We start from the raw sequence: 15,270 nt of genomic DNA on the forward strand, positions 1-15,270 counted from the left end.
TCTTGTAGTGTAAACTGTGTTCTTGAGAGTACCCCACACAACAGACAGAAGTCTAGTGGAGTTAAATCAGGATCAAGCTGGAAACTCCAGACTCCCTCATTGCCCTGTCCATCTTGCAGGGAATGACAAATACCCTCACATCAGTGTGAAAGTGATGTGGTGCTCCACCCTGTTGAAAGCAGTAATCTTCATTTTCCAAAAAGTCATTAAGACCAGGAGTTGTTCTATGCAACATTTCTAAGTAAGAGTCACCTGTGACAGTGTTTTCAAAGTAGTACAGCCCATTTAACCTTCCAGAAGACAGAGCACACTAGATTCATACACCTGGTAGATTAACACGTCTTTCCTCTGTTACGTACGGGTTCTCAGTGGCCCAGTACATGCAAATTACGGTAGTTAATTGTTCCATTGAGTTGATCTGCCCAAAGAATTAGATCATGGAAATGTTACTCTTCTTCACATCTGTTAACGAACCACTCAAAAAGTTCACTTCACCTATTGGGGTCATCCTCATTATGAGCTTGTAACATTACACGAGTATGTCCTATATAGTCTGATGTACTTTGCGTCACGTGAGTGTAGGGGAGTTGAAACCGGTAGTGACCCATGACGTCATATAAACTTGAGATTTTTTGTATACATGTCATTCATTTCTAAATTTTGTTGATTATTTACAGAGTAAAGAATTTAATTATGTACAACATTTAATAGGTAATGAGTTTTAATGAGATAGATATAAATATGATTTGACATAGCAAATAACCTTGTTGCATTATGCACCATATGTTTTCTCTTTGTAAGAAAAAAAAACTTCCGTGTTGCTCGAGTGTATATTATCAAGTAGTCGTCGAGTGTGGACGTGCTGTAACTTTCATAAATGGGGATAGAATTGTTAATTTACAACCCGTAGTTGATTTAAAAATTATTCTAGGGAACCACGGCCCGACTTCGGTGCAAACAAATGCGCGCGAATTCTCAAATATCGGCTAACAGCTACTGCTCGGTTATAGGTGACAAACAGATAATGCACGTCACTTCACAAATGTTGTCAGTGTGTAACTGAGGATTGTTTGAAGTGGTCCCATGAAGTATGCTCCGAAATGCGAGATCCTCTGTCGACAGCTGATTTTAAGTGACCAGTGATTGAAGTGTGGCAGGCAATGCGTTTTGTAGCCTTGAAATTAAACTCTTTGTCATAAGCTGACCAGAACCTCGAAATGTGTAATGTATCAAAGTAAACTGTGGTCAGCAATTGCAGAACAACTGAAATAACAGTTGCATTTTCACAGTGATTAAAGCTAACCTGTAATAGCAAACCAAGACAAAAAAAAATTGGTTTCACTGCTAAAAGCAAACTGTAATTTCTCACTGTTATTACATGTTACCTGAAACTATTCTCACACTGGCTACATGTGCTGCTGTGTTACCAACCAATGAGCAGTCATTGTTGGCACTTGGTTGCAGATTATAGGCATCACAGGCAGATTTCAAATTTAAAAAAAAAAAGAATGTTAGGAAGAAAATACGAGCAAATAAAGAAGTCAATATGGTGATGAAAATGATGTGGCAAAGTATTAGAAATAAGAAATCTTTGAACAAAAGTAATAATCAAAACATGTTTGACTAGATTTAGAGATAAAAACACATTATGCAACATTTGAATAGATAAAATGACCTTCTTTATGTCATGTTCCTATGCTAACTAACAACACTAGATTAAATAGCTGTAAATACAACTGTTGTTACAGAGTTGCAGTGAGTAATTGCACTCTTTAAAACTTCAGCTTCATGCAATGTTGGGCAAAGCTTATCTAATAACGTAAGCCGATCTGTTGTGTGTGTGTGTGTGTGTGTGTGTGTGTGTGTGTGTGTGTGTGTGTCTCAGAGAGAGAGAGAGAGAGAGATTCAGGATCAAAACACACAAATAAAGAAGGGTGGGCAAGGAATTGGAAGTGAACTGTCCAATTGTTGCAGTTTGACAACGATGAAAGGATCGGCAGTGATGTTGAACATTTTGACTGGAGGAAACCAGCTCCAATGTGTGGAGTGTCAACTGTCAAGTAATTTTAATTGGACTGTTGATGGATAGATCATATAACTAATGAGGAGAGACTGAGTAGAATTGGGAGAAAAGAAATTTGTGTCATAACTTGACTAAAAGGAGGGATCGGTCATTGGGATGCATTCTGGTGAAGAGGGAGGCAAGGAGATGAGTACAGTAAGCAGTTTCAAATGAATCTGGTTTGTAGTAGAGATGAAGAGGCTTGCACAGGAAGGAGTAATGTCTGTGGACTGAAGACCAGAACAGCACAAGATAGTGTCAATTAATCAACATAATAGGTGCACAGCACGTCTGTAGAACTCGTGTAGCAAGGGCTCCTTTTATGGACTGGACCTCTTCAATTTTCTTCATACTTAAATGGTTTGAAGCTCAGTGCCTGGGCATCAGTTTCCTAAAGCAGTAGGATAAATTTCTGTAAAACGCCTGAAAAAGAACCTAGTTAAAAGGTTTCCAGGTGCTGTTAAGAGTAAATATTATAACGAATAGAGCCACGTGTAACTCAGTGTGCAATGTTGTTATTTTATTACCGTGAAAGTTGTCAGTTTGATTGTTAGTAGCAATTTTTTAAAATTAAAATGTTAATATATATATATAATATAAGGGAAACATTCCACGTAGGAAAATATATCTAAAAACAAAGTGCTGGCAGGTCGACAGACACACAAACATACACACAAAATTCAAGCTTTCGCAACAAACTGTTGCCTCATCAGGAAAGAGGGAAGGAGAGGGAAAGATGAAAGGAAGTGGGTTTTAAGGGAGAGGGTAAGGAGTCATTCCGATCCCGGGAGCGGAAAGACTTGCCTTAGGGGGAAAAAAGGACGGGTATACACTCGCTCGCTCGCGCGCGCACACACACACACACACACACACACACACACACACACACACACACATCCATCCATATACGTTTGAAGTCCACCCTCTTAAAACACCTAAATCTATACACCACAAGTTACTTTACAGTGTGTGGTGGAGGATACTTGTGATGCCACTTACCTTTTCCCACTTTCCCTGTTCAATTCACAAATGACAAGTCGAGATTGATTGTTGACGAGTTGCCAGATGAACTCTTTAAGTTCCCTGATTTTATTGCTGTGGTCACTTTGCAAGATGTGTGGGAGGGAGTAACATGTTTCTGATCTCTTCTTGGTATGTACACCATCAGAAATTGAACAATAAACGTCTCTTTGATATGCAGTGACACCTTTGTGTCTGCTACTGTAGTTCATTGGGCATCTCTGTAATGTTCTCATGGTTACAAAATGATCGTGTGACTAAATCCATCTTCCTTCTCCCTTCTATTAATCCTACCTGGTATGTGTCCCAGACTGATGACCAGTACTCAGGAATCGACCAATCAAGTGTTTCGTAAGGCACTTCTTCTGTGGACAAATTACATTCCTTTGAGATTTTCCCAATGAATCTGCTTCACCCCCAATTTATTACATGTGATTTTTTCACTCTACATCGGTCTGAATGGACACACACACACACACACACACACACACACACACACACACACACGGAAAAAAAGGAAGCAAGGACATGTAATGCACACACAACTGCCAACTCCAGCATATCGGGTCGGCGGTGTGTGTGCGTGAGGTGTGTTGTTTGCATGCTTGCCCTTTTTTTCGTGTGTGTGTGTGTGTGTGTGTGTGTGTGTGTGTGTGTGTGTGTGTGTGTGTGTTTACTGATGAAGGCTGTGGCTGAAAGCTATATGTGAGTGTCTTTTGTGTCTTGCGGTAAGTAGCAATCTATCTTTCCCTACATTGTTGAAAAGATGAGGTTCCTCGCATTTCGGATTGAAATGCGAAGACATTCTAGGTGTTACAGATGTTAACTCACCATTGCTGCTATTAGGTGGCCTCACTGTCGAAACTGGTCCTGCCTCATTTCACAGTTGGTACTTCTCCAGCGTTGTCGTTACCATTTGTTGCGTGCACATTTCCCTCATCCCCAACCTGCTGCGACAGCTCGGCTCACGAGCGAGAGCCTGAGCAAGTGTGACTGCTTGTGCTCAAAACCAGTGAGGTTGTTAGGCCCTGAACAAGATCTTTAAAATAAATCGTAGAGAGTAATCGTCGTGTAACACTTCAGAGGTGTATACTTACACCTGAAATTACATTTACATCTGTGGAAGATGATGGAGAATTGGGCTATACTGAGTAACTTGTTAGTTTCAAATAGAGCAATTCCAGATGTAATGAAACAGAAGACAACGATGGATGATTTTATTGTTGTTGTGTTTGTTAGCTTCAGTCCGAAAAATGGTTTATTGCTTCTCTCCACACTATTACATCCTGAGCAACCCTCATCATCTCTACATAACTCCTGCAGCCCATCCACTTGAACCTGCTTTTAGTTGTCAAGCATTGCTCTCTTCATGTAATTTTTATGCCTCCCGCCTTCTATGCTACTGTTGATAGCAGTGATTATAAGTAGCACTTATTTAATCATGTGTCCAGCTAAGTTAGCCACAGTTGGGATCCAGTGCTTATGTGTGGAATGCAAGGCATGTATAATGTTTTTGAAGTGCAAAGTTTTGTGTTGCAGGTTCAAGACGAATACTCGGCTGTGCCTGTCTATCAGCGACTTCCACCCTGACTCGTGGAACCCTGCATGGAGTGTGTCCACAATTCTCACTGGCCTTCTTAGTTTTATGGTATGTGTGCTGCCTGTTTTGCAATTAGATGTCTCTTTCACTGTGTTGATGTGCAGAGTGGATTGTCTAGTGTTACTCTAACTGCAGTTCTTGCTGAAACACTTCTCGTCATGAGAGATTCGTCATAGTATGAGAGTGATGTAGTTTCTACCATGGAATACTTAGCTCTGAAGCATTGAATCTCCTCCACCTATAAATTCCATTAGGTGACGTATATTACAGATTTGCCAGCCTTTCGGATGTGATGAAAACTTGGATGTTAAAATAATATTTTCCAACACACTGGTGAATCTTTTTTAACAGCAGACTTATGGAAAATAAGCATTTACAAAGATGTTGACACACAAACTGTTTCCTACCAACATGACTGACAAAACAGCAACTGTGATAGATTTTGCGTCATTACACAGTCCAAACAGTTACTGACTTAAAGTGCTTTGCACTACTCAATATATACCCTATTTTAAAAATGTATGTTCTTTGGCCTATTGTCAAAAACAGTTACATTTGCTAATTTAGACTGAAAAGTTAATGATTTACAACAAATTGTTAGTACAGTTTTAAAGATGATAAGCAGTGATTCATTCTGAATACAAAAAAATACCTATCATAAAATTGCTATTTACATCTTGATTTCGCATCGGATTTTATTCCTAACAGTAATTACGGTACAGTACAATATGCCAAAATGCAATTTCAGGGTAAAGTTCTGTATGATATTTTTGTAGTAACAAAATAATTGAAAATTAATAGTGTTTACATCAGAATGTTTGAGAATTGTTAGTGAAAAAGTTAAATACAAGTGTCTAATTTTTTTCCTAATTAATTATTGATTTAATTAAGACATAGATATTTCTCCTAACGTGTAATCATGAGAATGAAATTACAAATTTTGCTGGAGTTCACAACAGGTTTTCTAACTAATTATGAGTTTTTGTTAATTACAGTTAAATGATCTGAAATAATAATTATGTTGATTTGTTATGCAAGGGAACCATACAGTTTAATTTGGTGGTAGAAATTAAGAAAAACTGTACTTTCCATCATTCGCTCATTACATATTGTGGGTTGGGTGGTACACAATCTGCTACACTTTTTGTGGTATCGAAGAATACATTAACTATCCAATAACTAGTGCTGTTACAATTGGTAGCCCACTTTCTCTCAGTTCGTGACACGACCCTTCATTAATTGTGACCAAAAAGCCAATTATAACACTTTCCTGTATAATTTTGTGTCTATTAACTATATGGAATTTAGAATGATACTGCAGTGTTGTTGTCCATCCAGCCGTGCTCCCTCCCCCCCTCCCCTCCCCTCTCCTGCCCCCTCCCCTTTACACTCACTTGAGCAATTTATACAGTGATGCGCAAGACTTACGGGTGAAAGCAAACTGCAATGCCAAGTAACATTACTCAACGAAACTTGGATCGTACATACAAAGAATTACTACAGTGTAGTACATCAGGTAACTGAAAGAAATGCGCGATGAGACGTACAGAAATGGTACTTTCATTCAAATGCAAAAATTGGACTATAGTGACCATGATTCATGATGATCCCCCTCTATATTACAAAACATGGGACGTTGTTCTTAATAGACGATGCACACTCTGCAACGTGTTCCCGTGCTGGCCGCAACATCGGTAAGGAGTTCTTGTGGTAGAATGTTCAGTTCCTCCACCAGTGTAGTTAACAGCTGCTGGATGGTCAGTAGGGCATGTGCACTTGCTGCAGTACATCTTCCAAACATCACACACATGCTTGATGGGTTTTAAGTCAGGGAATGGGCAAGCTGACTTCACAGAATATTCTCTCATTCCGAGAGCCACTTCACTTGTGTTGTTCGGTACGGTCGCGCATTGTTGTCCGTGAAATATAAAGTGGGACTGGATGCCCCCTGAAAAGATGTACAGGTGTGAAAGGAGTACAGTCACAACAATGTTGACCGGTAAGTGTACCGTGTTCAAAGATTCGGAGTCAGTACGCACGTGCAACATCGTACCTCCTCACCATAACATCCGTCCCACCGAAACGATTATAACGTCACCAGTCAGCATTGTCGTGACACTGCACTCCTCACCCACGTGCATCTTTTCAGGTGTGCATACATCTACGTCTATACTCTGCAAACCGTCGTGTGGTGCATGGCAGAGGGTACATACCATTATAGCAGTTACTCAGGTTTCTTCCTGTTCCATTCACGTATTGAGTGTGGGAAGAATGATAGTTTGAATGCCTCTGTGTGTGTGCAGCAGTTATTCTAATCTTATTCTCACAAGCCTTTTGTGAGCAATATGTAGGGTTTGTAGTATATTCCTAGAGCCACTGTTTAAACCCGGTTCTCGAAACTTTGTTAATAGAACTTCTCAGGATAGTTTACATGTATCTTCAAGGGTCTTCCAGTTAAGTTTGTTCATTATCTCTGTGACACTGTCCAACGGATTAAACAAACGTGACCATTTGTGCTGCCCTTCTCTATACACGTTCAATATACCCTTGTAGTTCTAATTGGTATGGATCCTAAACACAATTTTAATAGTAACCCCAGACTTTTTTGCAGATAATGCAGTTATCTATAATGAAGTACTATCTGGTTGATTCCCGGAAGTCAAGAATTACCACACCTGCCAGACTGCCTTCACCCGTTGCTTTCAGAATGTCATATGAGGAAAGTGCGACTTGGGTTCCACATGATAGATTTTTTCAGAATTCATGCTGTTTGGCATGGAGGTCATTCTCTACAAGAATGCAGTTTTATAGTCTTGTGCCAAACTCTGTAAAAGACTATATTGCATTCCAACTCCTTAAACATTCCCGGTGTATTAATTGATGATATTCGTATTGGGTCTCCAGCCTTAACATAACGTCATCTTGATGCAATATTTCGGCATTTCAGCTGCCCACATTCTTAAAACAGACTTGTTTTCAGAGATATGTTGATGATACGTTCATGGTATGGCCACATGGGAGGGATGCTCTTGATCATTTCCTAGATAATTTTCAAAGTCTGCATCCCAATACTTAATTTCACGGTGGAAGTTGATAAGGTTGGAAAACTTCAGTTTTTAGATGATTTGGTGTGTCTACAAGAGGGATGATGGGACATTAGAACAGTGTTTATTGTGAGTCCACACACACAGACCTATATCTTCATATGTCAAGTTGTCATCCATCATACCAGTGCAAAGGGGTCCTATGTACATTGGTAAAAAGAGCTTATCCCATCTCAGATGCAGAGAGGTTCACACGAGAATTCCATCACCTAAAAGCAGTGTTCAAGCAGAACGGTTATACCGACAGTCAGATCCATCGTGCTCTACAGATGGAACCTTCACAGGAACAGACAGAAGGTAAAGCAAATTGGTGGCGTTCCTCCCTTTTATAGGGACACCTGTCTTCAAAAATAGGAAGGGTTTTAAGGAGATTTCATATTAAAAGTGTATTCCGGCCACCAGCTAAGACCATAGCACTGCTTGGCTTGGTGAAGGCAGGGCAAATCAAGGTTTCTGACCCGGGTGGCAATTTTTTGGGGGAGGGGGCAACTTCATATTATTGAGGGGAAAAAAGTCTTGTTTCACAAAGTGCCTAGCATCCAGTTAGTCTAACAATTATTGATATGATTTTGAAACTCATCCCTGTTGGATTTGAACATTTTTGAACACATTTTAAGTTAATTTCTGAATGAATCATAAGTTGAGTTTTGAATGTGTGCATGGTGTATGTGGCGTATTTGTCAGGGGACTCCTTGTTGCATCTAGAAATAAACTTTCCTGCAGACAAAAGTGGATGGGTCTATACGAGCTGAGTGGAGTAAATTCAAACGGATGAACGCCAATTGCTGCGTGTTTATGTGGTTAACTGGGTTTGCGAATGATCAGCGTTGTTACAATTTACTAGCAAAATCTGTAGATTCAGACTACCAGAGTGAAAATAAATGACTAACAGCAATAACAGGTAGAAAAGATTACGTATTATCTTCTCATTTCAGTCTCATTTGAAAATCAACTCTTTGATGACAAGCCATGTAGAAGAATTTCGAACCCAGATCAGTCATTTACGCTGTCGTTAAAAATGTTAGTGGCACATTTGTGTGGTATATCTTAAAGTGAAACACCGCAAAAAAGATAAACATTATATGTGAAAGCTGTGCTTTTCTTGTAGCATACTGTGTATATTAATCTAAACCATTAACTTTTCCTGTTTGTTTTTTCGCACTGCTTAACAGTGACGTTGCTATTGGCTGTACATCACTTGTCCTATGCTCTGAATGTCTCTGTCGTCGGCTGGCGAGATCATGGTACATGAGCTATGACTGGCTTACAAAAGTGCATCACAATCTCGATTTTAATACTTCGGAAAGAAACGTGCTGTGTTCTCTGGAATTCGAATTTATACTTTCATAATGCGAAAGTATGCAGCGACATGTTGTTGCACATCAAAGATCTTTCCAGAATGTATTTTTTTACGCTGAGCTTTGTTTTCTAAAGTGCTGAGAAATTCTATGCCTGTGTATAAAATCTTAATCATTCAAAGGGTTGATAAGTTTTACAGTTTGGAGGGAAAATATATTGTTATGTAACACGGAATAAGTGTGTTTTCACCCAGGGGAAAGTGTGTTTTTAACCGGGAAAAATCTAGGTGTGGTCCCCCCCCCCCCCCCCCCCCCTCCCCCCTTGTCCACGTATACACCCTGGAACAGCCCGATAGAGTTTGTCCCACAGATTATCACTTGGGATTAAATCCAGAGAGTTTTGTGGCCGAGAAAGTGCGGTAAGCTCATCCTGGCACTTTTTGTACCAGGAACGAACACTGCGAGCTGTTTGACATGTTGCATTGCCATCATGCCAATGAGGTCATCAGTCCCGTAAAACTTAAACCTAACAAACCTAAGGTCATCACACACATCCATGCCCAAAGCAGAATTAGAACCTGCGTCCGTAGCTGTCACACGGTTCCAGATTGAAGTGCCTAGAACCTCTCGGCCACAGCGGCCGGAGACAACACACAACTACATGGCGACGGTACCACTTGATTCCAGGAAAGCTAGCTTAATATAGTATAAAGATAGTGGGTTTCGATGCAGCGTTGTTTAAGTGTGATTTTAATCTTCACTTAATCTTTGAGACTCTAAGAACCGGCTACTCTTAATCAAGCCCAAAATTCAACTTGTAATGAGAGCACTTACGACCAGTCTGTCACCATATTAATAATACATAAAGCTCTACACCACTAGAAGGAAATATCACTATTCATGAAATAACAAAATTTATGAATAAACTTCTTTATATCTCTCCTTTTATTCAATCAAATACTTTCAAATGTTTATTTCGCACCAACAGATCATTCACACTTCGATGTAGAGTGTAAATGTGTGCATGAAAAATTGTACACTGTTTCTGCTGATAACCACGTCTGAGCTTTTGGGTTGCAAGGCTACTTCGATCAACAGGGTTTCTATTGGATTTTGAAATTGATCTTTCTATCCAAAGTTACATCCTCCACAATGGTTCATCAACAGTGAGAAAACCATAAAATATTCTACCCTTTGGCAATAATTAAGAATTTGTGTAAATTGTGTTCTCGCGAGTTTAAAGCAAACTGTCGGCGGCACAAAAGCGGTCTCGATACCGCAACACACTCGCGGCGCTTACTAGCCTGTCACGAAATTGACCTGCATACATCGACAATCAATTCTGAGGTCGTCTTTTGCCTCATGCGATTGTGTGCAGTTGAACTTCATCAAATCAATTACTTCTCGTATCGTAATCACTGATCCCGACACTGACCGTTCATAAACACACAATTAACACTCATTTTTTAAGAGTAAAAGAATGACCTCACATCGTCTACGTAGTTATTAAAATATTGTTCCAAATGACCTCAAACATTTATAGTCATTATATTTTAATGGTATTCAGAAAAATATGACTTATTATCGAAAAATAAAACATAACAGATCGCAAATCACCCGTAACTAAATGACAGCTTTGCATAGCGTCGGGACTTAATCAGGCAAAACTATATAAAGAAATGCCGGAAATCGCAGTTTCTCCCTACAAACTGACAGATTCAAATAATATATTAAAGACTTCATAGATCAATCCCGACCTGTAATGTTATACCAAGAAGAAAGAAAAAAAACTGCCACTAGTGGTGGACGTGGTACCGAATGATAGGTACATACTTGTGTCGATCCATTGTGTCTTCCCGAGTGACAAAATCACCCAGCTAATTTCACAAAAAATTTCACAGGCCGCAATGCTCCATCCTCCAGCCTGGACCAAACATTTCGTGCAGTACACGCCAACGTCCTTCTGTCGTGTGCAGCATAAAATGCGATTGATCTGATGGGGCCACCTCTCACCACTCAGTGGACACCCAGTGGTATTTGTGTGCAAATTCCGCACTTTGTCGCCAGTGAATAGCAGTCAGCATGGGCGCACAAAGCAGGTGCCTCCAGAGCAACGTTCACTGAGAAGACACTGTCGGTAGCCGCTCGGTTCATCTTGGCGGTCAGTTGCTCCACAGTTACACTTCTGTTCGCTCGTACACATCCCTGCAGCTGTCGTTCACCCCCTATTTTCTGTGGCCCCTCTAGTTGCCTTGGCACAAATTTTGCACAGTGCCATTTTGCCGTGCACAGTGTCCTTTAACCTGTTAAGTGGGTAGTTTGCGTGCGTGTGCCTCTTCCACAGTGGGTAATATATGCCAGCGCGCCCGTTCGCAGTGGTGCTGTGCACTGTTCTCACGTTTTCCTTCGCGTTTTCATTGTTGAATTTAAATTGATATTGGGTGGAAATGAATAAAATATATTGCAGAAGTTAACAAAACTGTATTTTCGTAATATTACATATCGTTTTCAGTGTGAAACATTTTAAAACAAGGTGCTGCACACGATGAAAATTCGCATTCTGCGCACCAGTATGAGGTCTCTTTGCGAAGGCCTTTTCTTGTACACACCTCCTTGTTGGTCTTTTCTTTGTTGTGTGTGGCAGAGGGTCTGGAAAATGCCTGGCTGTAAGGCGTGGTGCGTTTGGTGTTCGAGGTGGGCGTCCTACTGATGTCCCTTGATGTGGTGAAGATATGGTCAACTGTTCACCAAGACTAATCAGGAAGCTCATTCTACTTTGTTCGCAAGCATGCTTCTTGTACAGAATGTATGCATTGCAGCATGCAATGCCCAACAAGTGGCGGAAAAGTTTCTGACAGTATTTTTTCAGCCTGCTTCTGGCCATCTGGTAGCTTTGTAACTGAGAATCGCACCTATTCACGCCCCCCATATTCTTGTTGTAGCCAACGACAACTTGTGGCTTTTGAACGATTCCCTTCTTCGAGTTTACATTTACAGATGTATCGTCACGGAAGGTGCTGACCGTAATGGCGTCTCTGTCTTTCCATTTCATTACCATGTGCTTGCCTTTGTACCCTGTTATGTACTCCCCTTTCTTCAGTTTCTCCTTTTTTTATGAAGTCAGGGAACCGCTTCCTGTCTTGCCGCATTGTGCCGACAACGTCGGTGTTATTGCTGGTTAGTTTGTCCACCAAATCTGTACTGGTGTACCATTTGTCAAGATAAATAAAGTGGCCCTTCTCGAGTAGATCGTGTGCAAGTTCCAAAACAATTCGAGAGGCTATTTTTTCATCTGGATAATAGCTACCATAATTAGTGTCCTTTCCAGTGTAAATATTAAAGTCCCATACATACCCGGAACTGCTTTTACAGAGTTCGTACAATTTGATGCCAAATCTGCTACACTTTGATGGAATAGATTGCTTCCGTGTAAGCCGTCCTTTCCAGAGCAACAACGATTCGTCAACAGTGATGTTCCTTTCTGGCATGTACACTGATCTGAATTTACCCCGCAGATGCTCCATAATGGGGTGAATTTTGAATAGTTTTCTGCTGATAGTGCCTAGTGGATCATATGAAGTTTTGTCAGCAAAGTGGAGGAATTTCAGTAGAAGATGAAACCGCTTTTCACTCATCACTTTCCTGAAGAAAGGTGTGTCAACTGATTCCCTCCTTGAAAAGTACATTTTGTGGTCTGGTTTGTGAAGAATTCCTTGAAGTACAAGCATTCTGTAACCTCCCCCTCACTTATCGACCTTAATGACAGTGAAAAATTAAACCGCGTGTACCTAATGGAAATTTGGGAAAAGCAATCGTTACCGAAGTTAATCTGTCGGTAAAGAGCGAGGAAAGGGTTACGTCTTAATGAAAGGAAAAATGCAAATGAAACTGGTGGAAATTAATTTTGAAAAGGGGCAAAGTTAATAAAGAAAGTAAATGTGCGGCCGTTACGTTAACAATTAACTAGCGGTAATTAGATATTTGAGATTTGGGGGAAATTACGGTCGCCAGTCCTAAGGACAATTACTATAGTAACTGAAAAAGAAAGGTAATTACACATATAATTAGCACTAGAAGCATGGCAACTGAAGGTTGACACGTGTAGTGTGAAAACTGAAAGTTTGTCAGAAGTAATAAATTTGGCTACACTCTTGACTTAATTTAGCAAAAGAATTAATAAAACCAGAAAACTGAAAGTTAATTTAGTGACTGAAATTAATAAGAAGCTTTCTTTCTGAAGCACATCGACATTCAGTAAAATACGGTTAGTCTTGGACTACCTCAATAATCATTTCAAAAGCTACTTGAATCTACGCAATTTAGAAATAAGAGATTTAACTTTGAACTTGAATTAAATGATTCTGAACAATTAACAATAGTAAAATTTAGTACGTACCAAGCTGAGCTGCAGTCACAGGTAACTAAAATACGGTAACAAAACTCGCACTCTTAATTTGTGCTTGTGCAATCTAAATATTGTAGCCAGCTGAACTTTGAAATTAAAGCAGTGAAATCGAATGATGCTGGCGTTTGAATTTCAACGACCCTCGGGCTCATTTCAGAAAAGGAAGGGAGCCTGCTTAGCAATGCAATTGGGACAATGAGCAACAAAGGTTCATGCTAAGTTGCTGTAATTTTGCGAGGCAAATGGAACAATTTGAAAAGCTGAGGTCTGCCATACAGTTCTGAAACTTTACGTGCTTTTAGTCTTCCTTGTTGGTTGATTGAAGGTTTGAAGCCGTCGATCGAGGAGGTGGCGACAGTCACTCATTGTCGGCCGTCGCTGTTGCAGAAGCTGGATGTTGGCGCGCCTTCTTCTCGACATGGTCACCAGGCGAAACGGGCTCTTGATGTGCGCCAGCTAATGCTTCCCGTCCGCGACACCATGTCAGAAACTATCATCGCAAGTCGAGCGCAATTACATGCTGCCCAACCCCGAAAGCGCGGCAACTCGCGGGAGCGTCACACAACACACCTGCTCCACTGCACCACTCCAGCCAGACTCTCTCTGCTCTGCCCGCGCTCCACGTGGCAGAGTTAACATTACCAAAGATCCCACACACTTTGATTCTTCACACGACCTATCGATGTAATCGTTCGATAGCAGTTTTCCCTAGGCAAGACCCAGCGTAAAAATACAAATAATCTTTACACAACAAACCAATTATACATCGACATAAAAGCATAAATATATATATACAAACAGTAAAACAATTACAATATATAAAGAGACAGAAATGTCATATCTTGAGGTAACAAAACAAGGAAAAAAAATAATAGTACAATAGATGGAAATAGGAGGATATGCATTTCCGGCGTTACAATTCCAATAAGTGTTTTTACCTCGTCGCTTGTAGTATCCTGCCAACTGTGAACCCTGGAGCGTGCTGCTAAATTGGGATGGGAAGCTATGAACTGTTTTGCATATAAGTTCGTCTGTTCAGCTATCATTGTGCACAAAACATCATCCACAAAACACATAAAACAACTCATCACATCGTTTTGTTTTAGAGGTACAACTGTACCACTATTACCACTGAACAAATATTGAATACGAACTGAACTAGCACGCACAAATTCGCTAGGTACCGTCTGCTGCAGTAGTGTCTTGGCATCGGATGTTTCTGAATCGAAGTCACTTTCACTAGCCTCGACATCTGTATCTTGAAAACTCAGAACTGTCACTGAAATTATCGTCACTTTCTAAAAGCAGCTTCTCAATCTCTGAATCTGATAAACAACTTCTTTTCGCCATTGCAAAAGATCTCTCACTAACGCTGCGGTAAACAGACGAAAAAGGCGCGCTTTTGCGGCTGCTTCACAGGACGCATTTTCTCAACACGCGCTCGGGTGGACAATGTTATAACTTGCCTAGAACACGCTGTGTCGCGTCAAAAGAGCTGCCATTTAGTGGATGAAGCTCAACTAATACCACGATGTCAATGGCAGGCCGATAACTCGTCATTCCCACTAGATACTAGCCACAGAACGCAGTGGACGAATATATCCGTCTAACCCAATGTGCAATAGCAGAGCATAGACGGATATATCCGTCATGCCCACTTAAAAGGTTAACCATGGCAGCACACAAATAGTGTATAAACAGTACCATTTGGGAGATGCTTTCACTTTTGACCCAAAAGTTAATGATCATGCCTTTTTGGGTGTCAGATGAATCAGTCACTT

At 40.5% G+C, this 15,270-nt stretch overlaps 1 protein-coding gene across 5 annotated transcripts in view; it reads left to right on the top strand.

Moving 5' to 3' along the window:
- Positions 1 to 15,270, top strand: part of LOC124553819 (ubiquitin-conjugating enzyme E2 J2) — a 69,878-nt gene that overhangs the window by 17,219 nt on the left and 37,389 nt on the right. For all 5 annotated transcript variants that reach the window (XM_047127804.1, XM_047127802.1, XM_047127803.1 and 2 more), the window contains exon 4: positions 4,622 to 4,730. In XM_047127804.1, coding sequence (XP_046983760.1) covers positions 4,622 to 4,730 — 109 coding nt within the window. The remainder of the gene's footprint in view (positions 1 to 4,621; positions 4,731 to 15,270) is intronic.

Source organism: Schistocerca americana, chromosome 11 (assembly GCF_021461395.2).
Source record: "Schistocerca americana isolate TAMUIC-IGC-003095 chromosome 11, iqSchAmer2.1, whole genome shotgun sequence".
Taxonomy (NCBI): domain Eukaryota; kingdom Metazoa; phylum Arthropoda; class Insecta; order Orthoptera; family Acrididae; genus Schistocerca; species Schistocerca americana.